This window comes from Somniosus microcephalus, chromosome 16, assembly GCF_052327205.1.
Source record: "Somniosus microcephalus isolate GS21.2 chromosome 16, FLI_Smic_1.0, whole genome shotgun sequence".
Classification (NCBI taxonomy): Eukaryota; Metazoa; Chordata; class Chondrichthyes; order Squaliformes; family Somniosidae; genus Somniosus; species Somniosus microcephalus.
This window is the reverse complement of record NC_141002.1, coordinates 18,772,828-18,793,943: the sequence shown is the minus strand read 5'-3', so window position 1 is coordinate 18,793,943 and position 21,116 is coordinate 18,772,828. Positions and strand designations below refer to the sequence as shown.

The 21,116-nt window shown below is 45.2% G+C and overlaps 1 protein-coding gene across 1 annotated transcript in view; it reads left to right on the top strand.

The window, feature by feature from the left end:
• The window catches only part of LOC147105998 (E3 ubiquitin-protein ligase TRIM33-like), a 161,955-nt gene that overhangs the window by 35,748 nt on the left and 105,091 nt on the right, over nucleotides 1–21,116 (top strand). Inside the window, 1 exon segment of the mRNA XM_086008622.1 lies at nucleotides 14,838–14,956. Within this exon segment, the coding sequence (XP_085864748.1) occupies nucleotides 14,838–14,956 (119 nt within the window).

Sequence of the window (21,116 nt, the reverse complement as noted above, 5' to 3'; positions counted from 1 at the left end):
AGTAGGGTATGGAGGTCAGTGCACCTAATTAATGCCGTTCTTGATTTCTCTGGTGATTAATTTTAATGAATGGAAAATTGTGAGTGTTGCAAAATGTGAACTCTGATCTCCATGTCCTATTCATCTATTTGGAGTCTCACTCAATGGAGTCCATGCTGGGAGCCTTGCAAATGTACCTTATGAAACAAATGATCAGAGAGTGATGTGAAACAATGCAATTGGAGTAGCATAGGCCTCCTGCTTTATTTTTTCCAGGTGGGACAAACCATCTGTGGCATTAAATTCGCAGATCAAACATAAGGAGTTTCCATTGACTTCAACTACATAGTCGCCAGAATTTATCACAGAATCAATCAGCACAGAAGGAGGCCATTCAGCCCATCGTGCCGGTGGGATCTTTGAAAAAGAGTTGTCCAATTAGTCCCACTCACCTACTCTTTCCCCATAGCCCTGCAAATCTTTCCTTTTCAAGTATATATCCAATTCCCTTTTGAAAGTTACCGTTGAATCTGTTTCCACCACCCTTTCAGGTAATGTATTCCAGATTATAACTCGCCACAAAAAAAGGTCTCACTTCCCCTCTGGTTCTTTTGCCAATTATCTTAGAAAATTTCACCTAAAATAAACCACACTGCTTCAAGAGCAAAGGCCTTTTTCTGGATCATCTTCCTGTGTGGAAGACCTGAGCAGGAAGTGCTAAGGAAGCATTTTTCAAAGGGCTCAAGAATTGATCATCTACTCTTTCCCCCCCCCGTTAGCCAGATCCAAACTGTTTGTTGCTTGCCTGTGCTTGTATAGTTCATCTAAAGAGGTTTCTGGGGATGAGAAGACTTACATTTTGAGGAACGTTGAAACAAACTGGTCTTCAGTGGAAAAGAGGAGACTTTAATTTGGCCCTCACTTGATGTTCACTCGTGCATACTTTCCTCCAGGACTCGGGTGACTGTCTGTGTGGAGTTTGCACATTCTCCCCGTGTTTGCGTGGGTTTCCTCCGGGTGCTCCGGTTTCCTCCCACAGTCCAAAGATGTGCGGGTTAGGTTGATTGGCTATGATAAATTGACCCTTAGTGTTGGGGGGATTAAATACGTGGGGTTACGGGGATAGGGTGGGATATGTGTTGGTGTAGGGGTTACGGGGATCGGGTGGGATATGTGTCGGTGCAGGCTCGATGGGCCGAAATGGCCTCTATCTGCACTGTGGGGTTTCTGTGATTCTGTGTGTGATTGACCCACTGGTTAGAATGAGGAGTGGGAACATTGGCTTTTTAAGTGTCAGTCATGGCTCAGTGGTGGCACTCTTGCCTCTGAGGGTTGTTGGTTCAAGTCCCACTCCAGACACTTGAGCATATAATTCAGGCTGACATTCCAGTGCCGCACTCGGAGTGCTGTCAGAGAGTGCTGCACTGTCGGGTGCCATCTTTTGGATGAGATTTTAAACCGAGGCCCCGTCTGCTCTCTCTGGATGGACATGAAAGAACCCACGGCACTATTTTGAAGAAGAGCAGGGGAGTTCCCGCCTGTGTCCTGGCCAATATTCATCCTTCAACCAGTATCACTGGAGAAAAAGCAGTTGATGTGGTCATTTACCTCATTGCTGTTTGTGGGCGCTTGTGTGCAAATTGGCTGCCGCATTTCCGACATTACAACAGTGCCTAAACTTCAAAAAGTATTTCATTGACTGTAAAGCACTTTGGGACGTCCTGAGGTTGTGAAGGCGCTACAGAAAAGTTTTTACTTTTTCTTTCTTTTTCGCCTCCACAGCGTAGGGTGCTGAGGCCAATTGTAGCTGTCCAACTGTTGCCCTGTGTGAGATCAGCTGAATCAGACCGTACCAGGGACCAGACCCAAGAGCTTCTGGCCTCTATGGCTTAGTGTGGTACCAGATGGTGGGCTTACTCACTGGGCCGTGGGGGAGGGGCCTACATTTGGTGGTTTAATCTGCATGTTGAATGACTGTTGCTTTTCTCGATCTTTCTGATGCACAAGCCAGCTTTGTCATGCTTCCTTTATGTATCAATTCGCACCAAAGTTGTGCGGCCTCCAAATCTCTCTATCTCCGCTGTGTGTCCTGAATCTGCTGTGCTGGTGTTTCCTGTCATTGTGACCCGGGGTTGACCCAGCGCACTGAAATAGATTGGCACAATTCTCTTTCACCTCGACTGTGCACTGAAGATGTCTTTTCAAGCAAACCGTGAATGAGGGTAGAATGGATCAGGCAGCCTGTGTGAATGGAGAGACTGTTAGCTGTGTATCTAGTCATTGTATTGGGTTCCATATACACAATTAACACGTCCTCCACTCGAAGCTTGATTTATTAGGAGACAAGCATGCAACCCTGAGGCTTTTTCCAAACACACTCTCCCACCCCCCCCCCCCCCCCGCCCTTCACTGAAGCATTCCTGCATTGCACATGCCTGGTTAGGTTGCTCTGTGACTGCTCTACACTGATTGACCCAGCTGTTTGCCACAAGTTTTATAATCAGCCATGTGTCTCGTGCACATGGGAAGCTTCCGGATTGTTCCGCAGCACAGATTCACGCTGAGTGGTGCAGTCTGTTGCGTAGAATTACATAGTTATATGGCATTTACAGCGCAGAAACCGGCCATTCGGCCCAGCTGGTCTATGCCAGTGTTTATGCTCAACACCAGCCTCCTCTCATCCTACTTCGCCTAACCTTATCAGCATGTTTTTCTATTCTTTTCTCCCTCGTGTGTTTATCTAGCTTCCCCTTAAATGCATCTATGTTATTCGCCTCAACCAAGTTCCACATTCTAACTACTCTCTGGATAGAAGTTTCTCCTGAATTCCTCCATTGAATTTCTTCTTGTTATGAATACTCTGGACCTCCTCTACTTCATTATACCGTATTGCCAGCCTGACACCTGATAATGCGCGCAGGAAAGGATGAACAGGCTTGGGTCTCTTTTCTCTTGGAAAAGAGAAGGTTGAGGGTGACCTTTTTAAAATTGTGAAACATTTTGATAGAGTAGACAGAGAGTGTTTCCACTTGTGGGGAAGAGCAAAGTTACAAATATATATCAAAAAAGATAGTCACCAAGAAATCCAATAGGGAATTCAACTTCTTTACCCAGAGAGTGGTGAGAATGTGGAGCTCGCTACCACAGGGAGTGGTTGAGACAAATTGTATTGATGCATTTAAGGGGCGGTTAGATAAGCATATGAGGGAGAAGGGAATAGAGGGTTATGCTGATGGAGTTAGATGAGGAAGAATGGGTGGAAGCTCGAGTGCAGCATAAATGCATGGACTGGTTGGGCCGAATGGCCTGTTTCTGTGCCGTATATCCTATGTCATTCAGGTGTTGTCTGACTGTTTTGCTGGCAACATCTTAAATCTGTTTCTGCATTAACAGATTGGGCTTTTGAAGATATTAAACTCAGCTCGCACTTGTCTACTAGTTGACACAGTAGCATTGCTCAGAAATTCCTTCCTGTCTTCAAAGGTAAGCTGAGAATCGGGGCGTCACATTGGAACAGCATTAAAAAAAAAATGCAATTTCAAACTGATTAGACTGCGCTGATGTTTCACATGCCATACAAAGAACAGTGCACATAATTGTCCTTTGAATATTTGTGTTATAATACACCCCTGCCACCTTCGAAGATTTGTGTATGTGAACCCCCAGGTCCCTCTGTTCCTGCACCCCCTTTAAAATTGTACTATTTACGTTATATTGCCTCTCCACATTTTTCCTTCCAAAATGCATCACTTCACACTTCTCTGCATTAAATTTCTGCCATGTGTCTGCCCATTTCACTGGTCTGTCTGTACCTCTTGAAGTCTTTTACCGTCCTCCCTGTTTACTACATTTCCAAGTTTCGTGTCATCTGCAAACTTTGAAATTATGGCCTGTATACCCAAATCCAGGTCATTAATATATATCAAAAAGAGCAGCGTTCCTAATACTGACCCCTGGGGGACACCTATGTATACTTCTCTCCAGTCTGAAAAATAGCCATTCACCACTGCTCTCTGCCTTGGTCAATTTCGTATCCACACAGTCACTGCCCCTTTAATCCCATGGGCTTCAATTCTGCTAACGAGTTTATTATGTGGTACTTTATCAAACACCTCTTGAAAGCTCATTTACACATCAGCTACACTACCATCATCAAACCTCTCGGTTAGCAAACTCAGTCAAGTTTGTCTAACACGATTTGTCTTTAACAAATCCATATTGGCTGTCATTTATTAACCCATGTTCTCCCAAGTGACAATTTTGTACTGGATTATGGTCTCTAAAAGTTTCCTCACCACCGACATTAGGCTGACTGGCCTGTAGTTACCAGGTTTATCTCCCTTTTTTTTGAACATGGGTATAACATTTGCAACCCTCCAGTGCTCTGGCACCACTCCCAGGAGGATTGAAAGATTGTGGCCAAAGCCTCTGCTACTTCTACTCTTCCCTCAGCAACCTAGGATGCATCTTATCTGGACCAGGCGACTTTTCTACTTTGAGTGCTGCCAACCTTTTAAGTACCTACTTTTTGTTTTATATCCTGTCCAATTTCTCTACTACCTCCTCCTTTACTGTGACATTGGCAGCAGCCTCTTCTTTAGTGAAGACAGATGCAAAGAACTCATTTAGTTCCTCAGCCATACCCTCTGCCTCCAAGAATATTTCCTTTTGGTCCCTAAACTACCCCCACCCTTTGACTATCCTTTTACTTTTTAAATGTTTATAAAGGATTTTTGGCTTCCCTTTGTTACCTGCTAATCTATTCTCATACATTTTCTTTGCCCCTCTTATTTCCTATTTCCAGTACTGAGGGAGTGCTGCACTGTTGGAGGTGCCATCTTTCGGATGGAATGTTAAACCGAGGCCCTCTCTGATGTAAAAGATCCCGTGGCACTATCTTGGAGAAGAGGGCGAGTTCTCCCTGGTGTCCTGGCTAATATTTAATTCCTCAACCAACATTAAAATGACACTCCCAAAGTTAATTGGCTGTAAAGTGCTTTAGGATGTTCTGGGGTCATGAAAGGCGCTATATAGATGCAACTTCTTTCTTTCTATAACTGGTGAAATTCAGTTCGACAAGTTTAAAATGGCTCATGCTTTCTTTCAGTTTGCTTTTCTCTACCACGAGTCAAGGTTCAAGTTGCAAAAGTAATTTGGGTATTTGTACTGATTTTTAAGAGTTTTATTTATTGCTAGTGGATCTTCTGTGGCAATGCTCATGGTTAGTCAGACGATACCCTGTTATGTAACAATAGGAATGTTGTGCCATGTACAATATGTTATCGGCAAAGTGTGACAGGGATAGTGTTTCAAGAAGGAGGTGCGAATCTTGGAGAAAGTGTGCGCTATATGCAAGACTTACTAGATTACAGATGGCGTTTCGTGCTTCACAGAAATGTTTAAGAGCATTTCAGTGACAGTTATGTAGGTCTTGGCAACCAATGTGTGCACAGCAAGATCCCACAAACCGCCGTGAGATGAAAGACCAGTAAACCTGTTTTATTCATGGTGCTGTTGAACCAGGTTGGAACGTTGGCCCAGATGGATTTGGAATTCCCTGCTCTTTTTTTCCTAAGGGTGTTGTGGGATCTTTAACTTCCGCCAGAAAAAAGCCACATTTAACGTCTTGTCTGAAAAATGAGGCAGCACTCCCTCAGTACTGCAATGAAGTGCTCTCCTCGATTTTGGGAAATTGCGGAAGACCGAGGTAGAAATTTGCAGAGATTTTTCTCTTGGTGAAATTGCAGGTTATTGTGAGTATGTGTTGATACTTGCTGTCGCTCAGTCTGTTGAATTGTTTCCTAATCCTTGCCCCCTTCCTGTTTCTTGGAGCCAGTCTTTTTCTCCCTCCCCTCTCCAGTTTATGCTGCCTCACTTCACCCACTCCCACCTTTCTGTGCTGGTACTCTTCACTGCCAATTGTGCAAAAATGATCCTGCCCATCTCCCCAGCATCTCCCCCCCTCCCCCCCCCCCCCCCCCCCCCCCAACCCCCTCAGCACAGCTCTCTCCTCCTACCTGATGTGCCTGCTGCTTCTGGGGATTGCAGGCCAGAATTCCTTGCAGTAGTTTTCCCAGATGGGGAATTCCCTAGAGCAACAGCAGGAGTATCCCAGCCCTGACCCCTTTATTACCCTGCACCATCTCCACTGGAAGAGATTCCGAAGACCGAACCAATATGGTGCAGCGAGTATGTGTTTTTATTAATATCAGACTTAAAAGAGTACACAGCAGCTGCAGAGTTAACGAGCTGACTCACGAGCAAAGTACAATCCTTGCGCTTAATAACGGCCTAGTACTTCAAGTTACAGCGATTAATACAACAAACACCATATTACCCAGTTCTGCTCTCTGGACTCTTTCTTCTCTGCCTCAACATGTGGAATTTCTTGTACTGTTTTATACCTTGCCTTATCTTGTTGTCCATATTCTTTTCAGTCTAGCTATTGTGGGAGATTGGTAGCTTGCTAGATCTGATCAAGGACTTTGATAACTGCCAGATCTCATCAAGGACTTCTTGGCCTGTTGGAAAAGCATCCTGGGATACTTAGCCTTTCCAATACATAAAATATCTAAATAAGCATTCTAGGCTACATCTTACACCACCATTTCCCTCACAGCCCTCACCAGGCTCATCTCATCTCTGAGACACACCTCCTACTCCCTTGACCCCCTTCTCCACCCAACTCCCGTCACTGAACTACCTCTTCTTCACCGCTGAACTCGTTTACCCTCTGGCACCATTCCCCTCCCCCTTCAAAACTGCCATCATCACCCCATCTCGAAGAACCACGGTGAATGCTCCCAATATCCTCTTCTAGGAATCCCTTCAATCTGGTTTCGGCCCTGTCCCCAACACAAAGCTAGCTTTATTTAAAGTCACCCATGATGTTCTCCATGATTGCACTACCCCCTCCATGTGCTGCTTGACCTTCCCATTTGATGCAGTCAGCCACTCCATTCTCCTTCATAGTGTCTCTTCGGCCTCGGGGATCTAGCCACGTCTGATTTTTTTTTTTTTTCCCCAGCAGAGGCAGCACGTTTCCAGAAATGGTTTCTGGTCCCCTTCAGAGTATCCCAGGTCCCATCCTGCTCTTCTTGTTTTCGTGCTGCCCCTCGGTGTCATTATCAGCAGGAGCTTTTTCCCCCACACATGCTGGTGACGCCTAGCTCTGCTTATCTCTTTGTGAGGTCCCTCTGTTTACTTCAACTTGGTTAGACCCTCTGTTAAAATAGCGGACAGATGAAAATCCTAATAGGTCAAACATTCATCTGCAAATGTCATCAATGGTTGTTTCTTGGCAGTGCCCTCACTACAACTGAAAATGACAAGTGGAATGTGAGGCCACTGATTTGAGGCTCTCAACAACTTCCTTTTTCTTTGCCCACATTCCTTATCCCAGGTGAACAGTGGCAGCCTCTCTGGCTTAAAAAGCTTGCTTGTCCCACACAGGCAGCTGTTAAGAATGAGATTCTGTCGCTTTCCAAATGGCCTTGAAGAAATTTAAAGCTGTTGGAAAGTTGTGTAAGATGTGGGGGAATTGGGACATTCAGATCCCTTGATTACCAGCAGCAGCTTTAGCACATCTTGTATGGATCAGCACAGAGACACAAACTTGAGATCTGATTCAGTGTACTGTACTAGTTTTGTCACTGTTTCTATAAACTCTGTGCACTTCAGTGTGTTCAAAAACGACTTCAATACTGTGAGTGTGGGCCCTGTGACCTGAAAGTGCCTATTGCTTCTGCAGTATCTATTAAGTTGTCTAATGTATTGTGGGCTGGGCTCCGGAGTCCAGAGCACAGTATACCACGGCATTTATTAGACCAACTTAATACATGTTGCAAAAAGCAACTTTTTAGGGCACACAAATATTGGCCAACAGTTCATCTTTAGTCACTGATATTTCAGGAATCACAGCTTTCTTCAGCCTTTTAAACATTTTTCAACTCCGCCCTTGCTCTGACTTGCCCTCTTATTTACTCATACCAATCGTGTTCTTTTTGCTGCTTCCATTTCCCCTGTTGTTACTTTTTGTGTCTGCTTTACCCCACCCCCCACCCCATCTTGACCTCTCCTATTTGTAGTTTAAAAATTTCTGTCCGTCTCTCCCCTCGTTACCTGAATGATGTGGGCAGTATCTTGCATCATAAATCATTTCTATATTATACATTTTCATTTGGCATTTAGTTGGACCAAGTATGCCAAATGTAAACTGGTTTTGGTTAACTGCTTTCTGGAAGGGGCTTCTGAGTGGAGGGAGTGTAGAGCAATTGCCTTATGCTGTCTGAAGCCGCTAGATATTAAAATTGCTATAGTTATTCCCTTCTATGTGAAACTTAAGATTTCCCCATGTATCTTATAAATTCTAGATAACCAAGTTATGGTCCCTTTGAAGTACAGTGGTTAATGTGCTTGCCAGATGGCAGTCAGTGAGGTGTCAAAACTACTAAAGCCATTGTCATTATCTGTAATGGCTTATCCATTTAGTAATTGCAAAACTTGACCAGTATGTTTTGGCAGTTCCTGGGTAAATCAGATGCTGGGTGTCGGTGTTCATTAACAGAATCTCCCATCATTATGCCTTTTGATCTGGCTTGATTGACACACAAGGTCCTCTTGGGCTGGGATACTCGGCACATCGAACTGAACTGTTAGATATGTCCTGGCCAATACTTATCCCTCAACCCACATCACTAAAACAGATTATCTGGTCATTATCACATTTTTCTTTGTGGGACCTTGATGTGCACGATTTGGCTGCTGCGTTTCCTACATTACAACAGTGACTACACTTCAGAAGTACTTCATTGGCTGTAAAGTGCTTTGGGACATCCTGAGGTTACTATATAAATGCAAGTCTCTGGGAATAAAAACTGTAACCTTTTGATCAGTTGCCTTTATCCACTGAGCCTCTGAAGCAAGCCCAACTCCTTTCTCTTTGTGCGGTGTCATTGTTCATGATGGCCAACAGCAGTTGAATCATGTGTTCATTGAGGTCTAGGCTGCAATAGACCACATATTGAAGTCTGGAAGGCTGCACTGGTTTGAATTTACTAGAAAATGTGAGATGCATGTGAGCTGGCTACACTGAATGGAAATCTTAGCTTTGAAAAGTATGCCTTCTTGAACCACTGCAGTCCCTGTGGTGAAGGTGCTCCCACAGTGCTGTTAGGGAGGAAGTTCCAGGGTTTTGATCCAGTGACGATGAAGGATCAGCGACATATTTCCAAGTCAGGATGGTGTGTGACTTGGAGGGGAACTTGTAGGTGGTGGTGTTCCCATGTGTCTGCTGCCCTTGTCCTTCTAGGTGGAAGAGGTTGTGGGTTTGGGAGGTGCTGCCGAAGAAGCCTTCGCGAGTTGCTGCAATGCATCTTGTAGATGGTAAAAACTGCAGCTACGGTACACTGGTGGTGGAGGTGGTGAATGTTTAAGATGGTGGATGGGGTGCCAATCAAGCGGGCTGCTTTGTCCTGGATGGTATCGAGCTTCTTGTGTGTTGTTGGAACTGCATTCATCCATGCAAGTGGAGAGTATTCCATCACACTCCCTACTTGTGCCTTGTAGATGGTGGAAAGGCTTTGGGGAGTCAGGAGGTGAGACACTCGCTGCAGAATACCTAGCCTCTGACCTGCTCTTGTTACCACAGTACTTGCGTGGCTGGTCCAGTTAAGTTTCTGGTCAATGGTGACCCCCCAGGATGTTGATAATGGGGGATTCAGCGATGGTAACGCTGTTGAATGTCAAGCGGAGGTGGTTAGACTCTCGCCTGTTGGAGATGGTCATTGTCTGGCACTTCTGTAGCACGAATGTTACCTGCCACTTATCAGCCCAAGTCTGAATGTCTTCTAGGTCTTGTTGCATGCGGGCAGTGTGTGTGGTGAAGGTATTGTTTTTCATAGTGGCTTTTTTACAACTGAGTGGCTTGCTAGGCCATTTCAGAGGGCAGTTAAGAGTCAATTGCATTGCTGTGGGTCTGGAGTCACATATAGGCCAGACCGGGTAAGGACGGCAGATTTCCTTCCCTAAAGGACATTAGTGAACCAGATGGGTTTTTACGACGATCCGATAGTTTCATGGTCACCATTACTGATACTAGCTTTTTATTCCAGATTTATTTCATTAACTGAATTTAAATTCCCCAGCTGCCGTGGTGGGATTTGAACTCCTGTCTCTGGATCATTAGTCCAGGCCTCTGGATTACTAGTCCACTATGCTACCATTCCTCATTTAATGTACAGTACATCGGGAAACAGACAAATCACGTTACAGCGCTCCTGTTTTGCAGAGGTCCAAAGTGTTGACAAACCCGCGATTGCACGGCAGGAAAACGTGTGTGGCTCCTAACATCAGTACCAGAACTTGCCCTGTCTGTACCGACAGTTCCTTGCCCTGGAGTCGTGGTTGCACATGGAGTGCCGGCCTGTGGAATGCCCCATGTGCAGGAGACCCTTGAGCTGAACTGCATCTCAGTTAAGCAGCAAGTAACAAAAAAGTGGGGAGGAAAAGGCCAATGGTGGCAGAGACGAAGGAGAAAACTGCTGTTGTACATTATTTCCCAATTTAACATCTGAGATTACGTTACGTGATGACTATCATCATTAGAAGATAACTTCAGTATCTAACTCCACACTACTCAAAAACAACAACTTGCATTTATATAGTGCCTTCAACATAGTAAAACGCCCCAAGTTGTTTCACAGGAGCGATATCTGACAAAAATTTACACCGAGCCTCGTAAGGAGACATTAGGACAGGTGACCAAAAGCTTGGTCAAAGAGGTAGGTTTTAAGGAACATCTTAAAGGGGGTGGGGTAGAGGGGGCGGTTTGGGGAGGGAATTCCAGAATTTGGGGCCTAGACAGCTGAAGGCGTGGCCACCAATGGAGGGTGAAGGAAGTGGGGGATGCACACGAGGTCAGAGTTGGAAGAACGCAGATTTCTCTGAGGGTTGTAGGGCTGGAAGAGGTTACAGAGATGGGGAGAGGCGAGGTCATAGTGGGATTTAAACATGAGGATGAGAATTTTAAAATCGAGGCATTGCTGGGCCAGGAGCCAATGTAGGTCAGTGAGCACAGCGATGATGGGTGAACGGGACTTGGTGCGAATTAGGATACGGACAGGCGAGTTTTGGATGAGCACAAGTCTATGGAGGGTGGAAGTATTTGGCAGTTACAGGTGGATGTAATCGTGTGGACTTCAGTTTCTAAGAATCGAGTCCAACTTTTCACCAACAGCTATTTGCATTTATGTAGCATCTTTTTAATGTAGAAAAATGTCACAAGGCACAATCAAAAAATAAGGGTGCTGAACTTGAGATTGAGTTACTATGAGAGGTGACCAAAAGTTTGGTCAAAGAGGTGTGCCTTGAGGAGGGTCTCAGTGGAGCAGAGGGAAGTGAGCTTATGGTGAGAATTCCATGGTGCGGTGCTGAAGGCATGGCCATCAATGGTGAGGGGCTGGGATGCTCCAGAGGCCAGATTCCGAGGCACAGAGTTTGGGGGTGGGAAGGTTACAGAGATAGATTGGGGCGAGACCATGAAGGGGTTTAAACCCCTTCTATATTGTGTTGCTTCGGAGTACAGTAGAACCAGGAGCTCGGAGCTGCTCGCAGGGATGGCAGGGCTGAGAGCCAGCCAGCAAGGGCTCAGATCACTAAAGGGAAGAAAATATATAATTTGAAAACCTCATTCCATCATTAAAAAAAAATTAATATTAAAGTTGTCCAATGTGCCTTATCTTCCACTCGAGTACCGCACAAATTACCTGCTGCTTTCTGACCTTTTGGTGTCATTTAAGATTCAGTGGGTGCTTTTTTACTGTTGCTTTTGTAAAGATGTTTTAACTACTTTGCCTGGTGTGAGCAAGAATCTTATTAGTGCAATCAAGAAATCTATCTGCATGTCTTATAAAGCATTTTTATAGGTGATCATTGCTTATATTGTAGATCGTTGCTCCAGAAGATTATTGAACTTTAGTATTATTTATGATATAGAGCAATTCCAAGTTTGCTTTAGGCTAATGTGTTGACTGAGGGAAAGGACCTGGATTTAAGAGTGGGTTTGGACAACAAGTTTACGGTTCACCAGTCAAATGAGTACTTTTCCGCCGGGCTAAGGAAATGTTCCGCGAGGATTGTGGGTCAACTGTGCATGCCCGACAACCCTCCTCCTCCTCCCCCCCCCCCCCCCCCCCCCCCCGCCCAATCCCTGGATGTTGCAGGTGTTCCTCCTGACCTCAGGATATTGTGCTTTGTACAAAGATCTGCAGGAAAGAGCACGGTTTCCATTATTAACTCTTCCAAATTGCAGTTGTATTCTGGAGGAAGTGTGCCAGCCCACCTGCTGTGCTCACTATCCAAGCCAATAGGTTGTCACCAATTCCAATCGCTCTCACTTTTGTTAAGAGGCTCTTGTGCGGAACCTTGTCGAATGCCTTCTGGAAGTCCTTGTAAATAACATCTGGACACTCCCTTATCTACCACGTTAGTTGCCTCCTCAAAAAAAATTCAACGTGGTTCGTTAGACATGACTTACTCTTTACAAATCCATGATGGCTCTCTCTGATCAGCTCCTATTTGTCCAAATGCTCGGGTTAGGCCAGGTACACGCATGGTTGCTCGGTGATGACCTGGGAGCAGCTTAAGATGCGCCAACGGGTCAACCCATCTCATTATAAAAAAAATCAAGAGGCAAAGCTCATCTTTACCATGTGACCTGAAGGGGCAGTGTGACCCAATGTACCTTCTAACCCACAAATGGGTTGACCCCATTAAATGACAGGGATGAAACTGTGTGAATTATAGTCTGTACCACAGGAGGAATATATAGGGAGTAATACCCAGAGTCTTGTGGGTGGGGTAGTGCCGGCTGTAATGTTAAAAACAACTGAACAGCCATTAGCTGCTGTGATGGAGAGTTCTATGGGAGGATTAAATAGATGGGCCGACTATCCTCCCACATCTATATCTGTCTGTGAACCCATGGCTCCTCCCTGTATTCTGTTCAAACACTAAAACTAAATTGGCTGAGACAGAAAGCAGAGAATAGCGGTGAACGGTTGTTTTTCTGACTGGAGGGAGGTATGGTATACCCCAGGGGTCGGTATTAGGACCACTGCTCTTTTTGATGTATATTAATGACCTGAACCTGGGTATACAGGGCACAATCTCAAAGTTTGCAAATGACACAAAACTTGGACACGTAGTAAACTGTGAGGAGAATAGTAACCGACTTCAGGAGGACATAGACAGACTGGCAAAATGCAATGCAGATGCAGTTTAATGCAGGGAAGTGTGAAGTGATGCATTTCAGAAGGAAAAACAAGGAGGGACAATATAAATGAAATGGTACCATTTTAAAGGGGCTGCAGGAACAGAGACACCTGGGGGTTCACATACACAAATGATTGAAGGTGACAGACAAGTTGAGAAGGCTGTTTATATATTTAAAAAAATGGACTTTATAACCATAATTATAAAAGCAAGGAGGCTATGCTAAACTTTTATAAAACACAGGTTAGGCCTCAGCGGTGGTATTGTTTCCAATTCTTTAGGAAGCTGGGATTGTTCTCCTTGGAACACAGAAGGTTAAGCAGGGATTTAGTAGAGGTGTTCAGAATTATGAAGGATTTTGATAGAGTAACTAAGGACAAACTGTTTCCAGTGGCAGGAGGGTCGGTAACCAGAGGACGCAGATTGAAGAACCAGAGGGGTGATGAGAATGTTGTGATCTGGAATGCACGGCTTGAAAGGGTGGTGGAAGCAGATTCAGTACAAGTTGAGCATCCTGAATTCGGGACCGAGGCCGAGCCGGTTTTCATGTTTTTCCGGACTTCGGAATGTGTTTCTGATGTCCGAAGTCCGGAAATATCGCAACCTGGGCTTGGGCGTTTCCGGGCTTCGGACATCAGAAACACGTTCCGAGTCTGGAAATGCCTGGACCCAGGTTGCGGTTTGACAGGGTGTCTGGATTCCGGAACATTTTATGGATTCCGGATGACCCTGCCACCAATCGTCCCGGATTCCGGAACTCCGGATTTTGGATGCTCAACTTGTAACTTTCAAAAGGGAATTGGATACACACTTGAAAGGAACACATTGCAGGGCTATGGGGAAAGAGCAGGGGAGTGGGCCAAATGGCCTCCTTCTGTTCTACATCTTCTATGATTCTATCATTTCTATTTTAAATAGGAGATGGTGAATGATTGCAGACTGGCTCCATTAATATCTGTGAAACTTTTTCACCTTTCTTTGTTTTTGTGAGCTGGTCATTTCAGCTTGGTCGCAGGCACGGCTGCGAACGTGGAACCGTGGGTCAAGTTATCTTGATTGGACAACTTGTCAGTAGCATCAAAACCATGCGATCTGTAAACTGGGAGTCCCCACTTCATTCAGAACTCATCAAAACACAGTCCATTCATGTTTCTGCCAGTAGATGTCACTGGCAGATTCTGTAACTCTTGCAGCCTCCAACTTGCAATGCGTGCTGTTGATATTTAGGAACAGATCCCGTAATGGTTCCTCCTTCATGACAACTCAAATGTTTAAAAAAAATTGGCGTTTAAAAATTAGATTTGGGATGAAAGGAGAGGATTGTTTTTGAAGTGATGGAATGGATTTGTGAGTGAGTGAGTTTTTAATCAAGAGAAGCATCCCAGGCAAAACCAATCTTGTCCTAAGTCAGTGTTTGGTGATTGAGAATAGGACCCTACTTTTTCCTCCCCCCTCCCCTCCGCTTCCCCAATCTAAAATAACTGAGCTGTGAGACATGTCAGGATAAAATCATTACATGTTTTAACACTAGGATTTGGATGTAAGGATGGAGTTGCTAATTTTAGGTTTTGTATCTTCCTTTTCAGTTGGCGTGATCCGTTGCCCAGTCTGTCATCAGGAATGCAGACAGCCAGATATTATAGACAACTACTTCGTCAAGGACACAACAGAAGTGCCCAGCAGCACGGATGAGAAATTCAACCAGGTGAGAGACACTCTGACTCAAGTGTGGTTTGACCGGTTCAAAGTGTAGCTGGTGTTTGACGGGAGTGCCTCTCGGGACTTCTGTGAGAGTGCATAAAACAAAGCAGCCCTTTCAGTTTGGGTTGTGACAACGATGTAGAACAGCAATGGGAATCATTTAAAACGGTGTTCAACAGAGTGCAGGAAAAATATATTCTGCTAAAAGGAAAGAACGAACTAAACAATAGTGAGACTCCATGGATGAATAAAGCCATAAGGGAACAATTGAGGATAAGGAACGAGGCATATATTAAATACATAGACAGCAGGGGAGTGCATGATAAGAGAATACGAAAAGATTAGGAGAGAAGTCAAAAAAACAATTAGGGAGGCAAAGAGGAACTATGAAATTAAATTATCAAGGAACATAAAACAAAATAGTAAAATATTTTATAGGCGCATCAATAAAAAAAAAGGAAGGTTGGGATGGGAATAGGGCCATTTAGTCAGGATAATACCACAGGTAACGATAGAGCGATGGCAGAAATATAAAAATAATTATTTTGCTTCAGTATTTACCGGGGAGGTAGAACAGGTGGACATGACATTGGATGATGAGATTAGTAATGAGATAAGCGCATTTAAAATAAATTTAAAAAAAAGGTATTTATTAAATAAATTAATCAAACTCAAAGAGGATAAAATCCCTGGTCCGGATGGATTGCATCCAAGCATTTTAAAAGAATCTAGGGAAGAGATAGCAGAGGCATTACTACGCATATTTAATAATTAGTTAGGAAAAGGTGTAGTGTCAGAGGACTGGTGGATAGCTAACGTAAAACCAATATTTAAGAAGGGGAATCGAACATGTCCAGGGAATTATAGACCAGTCAGCTTAACATCACTGGTAGGAAAAATAATGGAATCCCTACTAAGGGAGAAAATAGAACAACATCTAGGAACCAAAATATAATAATAAATAGTCAACATGGATTTCAAAAGGCAAAGACTTGTTTGACCAACATTATTGAATTTTTTGAAGAGGTAACAGAGAGAGTAGACAAGGGTAATGCAGTAGATGTAATTTATCTAGATTTCCAAAAGGCCTTCGATAAGGTATCCCATAATAGACTGATGAACAAGGTCAGAGAATGCGGAATCAGGGGACAAGTAACAGAATGGATAGCTAGCTGGCTTCAGGACAGAAAGCAGAGAGTAGGGGTAAAGGGTAGTTATTCACAGTGGCAGAAGGTGGGTAGTGGTGTTCCACAAGGATCAGTGCTGGGCCACTGTTGTTCACAATTTATATTAACGATTTAGACTTGGGAATCAGAAACACAATTTCAAAAATTGCAGATGACACAAAATTGGGGAGGATAGTCAATACTGAGGAGGACTGCAACAAGTTACAGGAGGACATTAATAAACTTGCAGAATGGGCATATAATTGACAAATGAAGTTCAACACAGATAACTGTGAGGTATTACATTTTGGTAGGAGGACTAGGGAGGTCACTTATCACTTGGATGGTGCGAGTCTGGGTGGGGTAGAAGAACAAAGGGATCTCGGAGTACAAATACACAAATCACTAAACGTTGCGACACAGGTTAGCAAGGCCATAAAAAAAGCAAACCAAGCACTAGGGTTTATTTCTAGAGGTATAGAATTGAAAAGTAGGGAAGTTATGCTAAACCTGTATTGAACCTTGGTTAGATAATACTTAGAGTACTGTGTACAGTTCTGGTCGCCATATTATAAAAAGGATATAGAGGCACTGGAGAGGGTGCAGGGAAGATTTACAAGGATGATACCAGAAATGTGAGGATTTTCATATCGGGAAAGGATGAACAGGCTGAGTCTCTTTTCTCTTTGGAAAAAAGGCGGAGGGGTGACCGAATAGAGGTCTTTAAAATTATGAAAAATTTTGATGGAGTGGATACAGAGAGAATGTTTCCACTTGTGGGGAAGAGCATAACTAGAGGCCATCAATATAAGATAGTCACTAAGAAATCAAATAGGGAATTCAGAAGAAACTTCTTTACCCAGAGAGTGGTGAGAATGTGGAACTCGCTACCACACGGAGTGGTTGAGGCGAATAGTATCGATGCATTAAAGGGGAGGCTAGACAAGCATATTGGGGGAAAAGGGAATAGAGGGTTATGCTGATAGATTTAGATGAGGAAAGACAGGAGGAGGCTCGAGTGGAGCATAAACACCGGCATGGACTAGTTGGGCCGAATGGCCTGTTTCTGTGCCGTATACCCTATGTAATCCTATGAAAAATACTGGATTTTCTGACACTTTTCTGCTGTTACATGGCTCAGGTACCCAGACTCCACCCTGAGTATCATTGGCTCAGGTACTGACTGACTCCACCCCGAGTATCATTGGCTCAGGTACTGAGACTCCACCCCGAGTATCATTGGCTCAGGTACTGAGAATCCACCCCGAGTATCATTGGCTCAGGTACTGAGACTCCACCCCGAGTATCATTGGCTCAGGTACCCAGACTCCACCCTGAGTATCATTGGCTCAGGTACCCAGACTCCACCCCGAGTATCATCGGCTCAGGTACTGAGACTCCACCCTGAGTATCATTGGCTCAGGTACTGACTGACTCCACCCCGAGTATCATTGGCTCAGGTACTGACTGACTCCACCCCGAGTATCATTGGCTCAGGTACTGAGACTCCACCCTGAGTATCATTGGCTCAGGTACTGACTGACTCCACCCTGAGTATCATTGGCTCAGGTACCCAGACTCCACCCCGAGTATCATCGGCTCAGGTACTGAGACTCCACCCCGAGTATCATCGGCTCAGGTACTGAGACTCCACCCCGAGTATCATTGGCTCAGGTACTGACTGACTCCACCCCGAGTATCATCGGCTCAGGCACTGAGACTCCACCCTGAGTAACATTGGCTCAGGTACTGAGACTCCACCCTGAGTATCATTGGCTCAGGTACTGAGACTCCACCCCGAGTATCATTGGCTCAGGTACTGAGACTCCACCCTGAGTATCATTGGCTCAGGTACTGACTGACTCCACCCTGAGTAACATTGGCTCAGGTACTGAGACTCCACCCTGAGTATCATTGGCTCAGGTACTGAGACTCCACCCTGAGTAACATTGGCTCAGGTACTGAGACTCCACCCCGAGTATCATTGGCTCAGGTACTGAGACTCCACCCTGAGTATCATTGACTCAGGTACTGAGACTCCACCCTGAGTATCATTGGCTCAGGTACTGAGACTCCACCCTGAGTAACATTGGCTCAGGTACTGAGACTCCACCCCGAGTATCATTGGCTCAGGTACTGAGACTCCACCCTGAGTATCATTGGCTCAGGTACTGAGACTCCACCCTGAGTATCATTGGCTCAGGTACTGAGACTCCACCCTGAGTATCATTGGCTCAGGTACTGAGACTCCACCCTGAGTAACATTGGCTCAGGTACTGAGACTCCACCCTGAGTATCATTGGCTCAGGTACTGAGACTCCACCCCGAGTAACATTGGCTCAGGTACTGAGACTCCACCCTGAGTATCATTGGCTCAGGTACTGAGACTCCACCCCGAGTAACATTGGCTCAGGTACTGAGACTCCACCCTGAGTATCATTGGCTCAGGTACTGAGACTCCACCCTGAGTATCATTGGCTCAGGTACTGAGACTCCACCCTGAGTAACATAGTCTCAGGTACTGAGACACCACCCTGAGTAACATTGGCTCAGGTACTGACAGACTCCACCCTGAGTATCATTGGCTCAGGTACTGAGACTCCACCCCGAGTAACATTGGCTCAGGTACTGAGACTCCACCCTGAGTATCATTGGCTCAGGTACTGAGACTCCACCCTGAGTATCATTGGCTCAGGTACTGAGACTCCACCCTGAGTAACATTGGCTCAGGTACTGAGACACCACCCTGAGTAACATTGGCTCAGGTACTGACAGACTCCACCCTGAGGCATCGTATGTGCTCCTGAATTAAAAAAAAAAGGAAATCAAAAATGCTGCAGAAATGGAACATTGAATAATGGTCAGAAATGCCAAATGGCTGGCCTTTTCTGGGTTCAGTGCCTTTCCGTTTGTTTATCCGTGTGCTGCCTTGGGCTGCTCTAGGGTGACTGCAAATTAATCTGACTGGAGAGCTATCCGAAACGCAAGGCAGTTGTCCAAGTAGACAGATCCGCAGATACCCAGCAAATGCAGAATGACCTCGAGCAGTACACAAAGGAGAATGTATATGGTGGATGCCAAATAGATTATGTGCTTCGCTGAAGTTAACTCAATGCAATAGCTATATATATGTGAATGCAATGGATGTATTTGTGAATGCAAATTGTTGGAGCAAATAAACTCCAGGCACGAGCACCCATTTAGATACGTTTCTGCCTGTTTTATTTAACACGTAATTTGAAGCTTAACTCTCTTGCACTTTTACCCTGTTGAGAGGGTAAAATGGCCTTCAACAATTTCTCCCCTCCCCCCTCCTCTCATGAAGAGGTTGCCATCTTGCTATATTACACTTCTGCTGGCTGTCCTCGGCTACCTCGCTCAAGTGGCCAATATTCGTTTTGTGAGCCGAAGCAGTGAGTGCTACTCAGATCCTGACATCGCCATGCAGAGACGTCTAGCAGTGCTTTGTGGATCAGGAGAAGGAATTCCTCCTCCGAGGGACCGAGCCCAGCTGTCTCCTGGCTCAGACCAGTAGTGTCCAGTACAGACGGTACTCAGTACAGAGCAATAAAGAAAAAAGATTTGCATTTATATAGCGCCATTCATGACCGCAGGGCGTCCCAAAGTGCTTTACAGCCAATGAAGTACTTTTGAAGTGGAGTCACTGTTGTAATGTGGGAAATGCAGCAGCCAATTTGTGCAGAGCAAGCTCCCCCTAACAGCAATATGATGATGACCAGATAATCTGTTTGTGATGTTGGTTGACTGATCGATATTGGCCAGGACACCGGGGGAGAACTACTCCTGCTCTTTGAAATAGTGCCGTGGGATCTTTTACATCCACCCGAGAGAGCAGATGGGGCCTTGGTTTAACGTCTCATCGGAAAGACGGCACCTCCGACAGTGCAGCACTCGCTCAGCACTGCACTGGAGTGTCGGCCTGGATTATGTGCTCAAGTCTCTGAAGTGGGACTTGACCCCACAACTTTCTGACTCGCGAGGCGAGGATGCTACACTGAGCCGCGGCTGACACAAGGTAGGGGTACGTTTGAATGTTTTTTTTTGCAGTTGTCGAGAATTAATTGAAAACCTTAAGTGCTGCTTTTACACCATGGAAATGGAGGGAAAACCAGCTTTTAATTTTAAGGAACAGACTTCTGGGGTTTGATTGACATTTTGCAAAGTGACATTTTACAAAGTGACCACGAAGCTGTCGGATTGTTGTAAAAACCCAACTGGTTCACTAAAGTTCTTTATGGAAAGAAACCTGCTGTTCTTGCCCGGCCTGGTCTATACGTATGACTGCAGTCCCACGCCAACGTAGTTGATTCTTGCCTGTCTCCTGAAGTGGCCTAGCAAACCACTCGGTTGTTCAAACCATTTCAAAGAACAACAACAATAAATCCGGACGGACCACTCGCATGTGACCTAGGCATCGAATGAGGACACAACAAAGGCACTACCAGCCATGGGAACGCCATCACCTCCAAATTCCCCACCCAAGTCACGCGCCATCCTGACCTGGACATGTATCGTAATTTGTTCATTGTTGCTGAACCTAACCGCACTGTGGGAACACCTTCACCACGCGGACTTCAGCGGTTCAAGAAGGCGGCCCACCTACCAGCCATGAGCAATAAATAGCAGCCATGCCCGCGACGCCAAATCCTGCGAATGAATTTAAAGAAGAGCCTTGCCGTATCTGCTCTCCTTCTGTCTCGCACGGCTGCTGCAAGGGTGTTGTTAGCCAGGGCTGATCTCCGAGGAGCTATCCTTGCACTCTGCCGGGTTTATTTGCAAAGAAGATTGTCTTAAAATGAAAACATGGTGACTGCCACCTGGGCGATTCGGTCATTAACCAGCGTAACCCAGTGGTTTGTCACTGACCAGCTGCACATTGATTGATTGAACTCCACTCCTTTCTCTGCATGTAGACCATGGCATTGTTCTTCGGGGCCCAGAGGGCAATGTTAGTACTGGCAATAACCCTCTGTACCT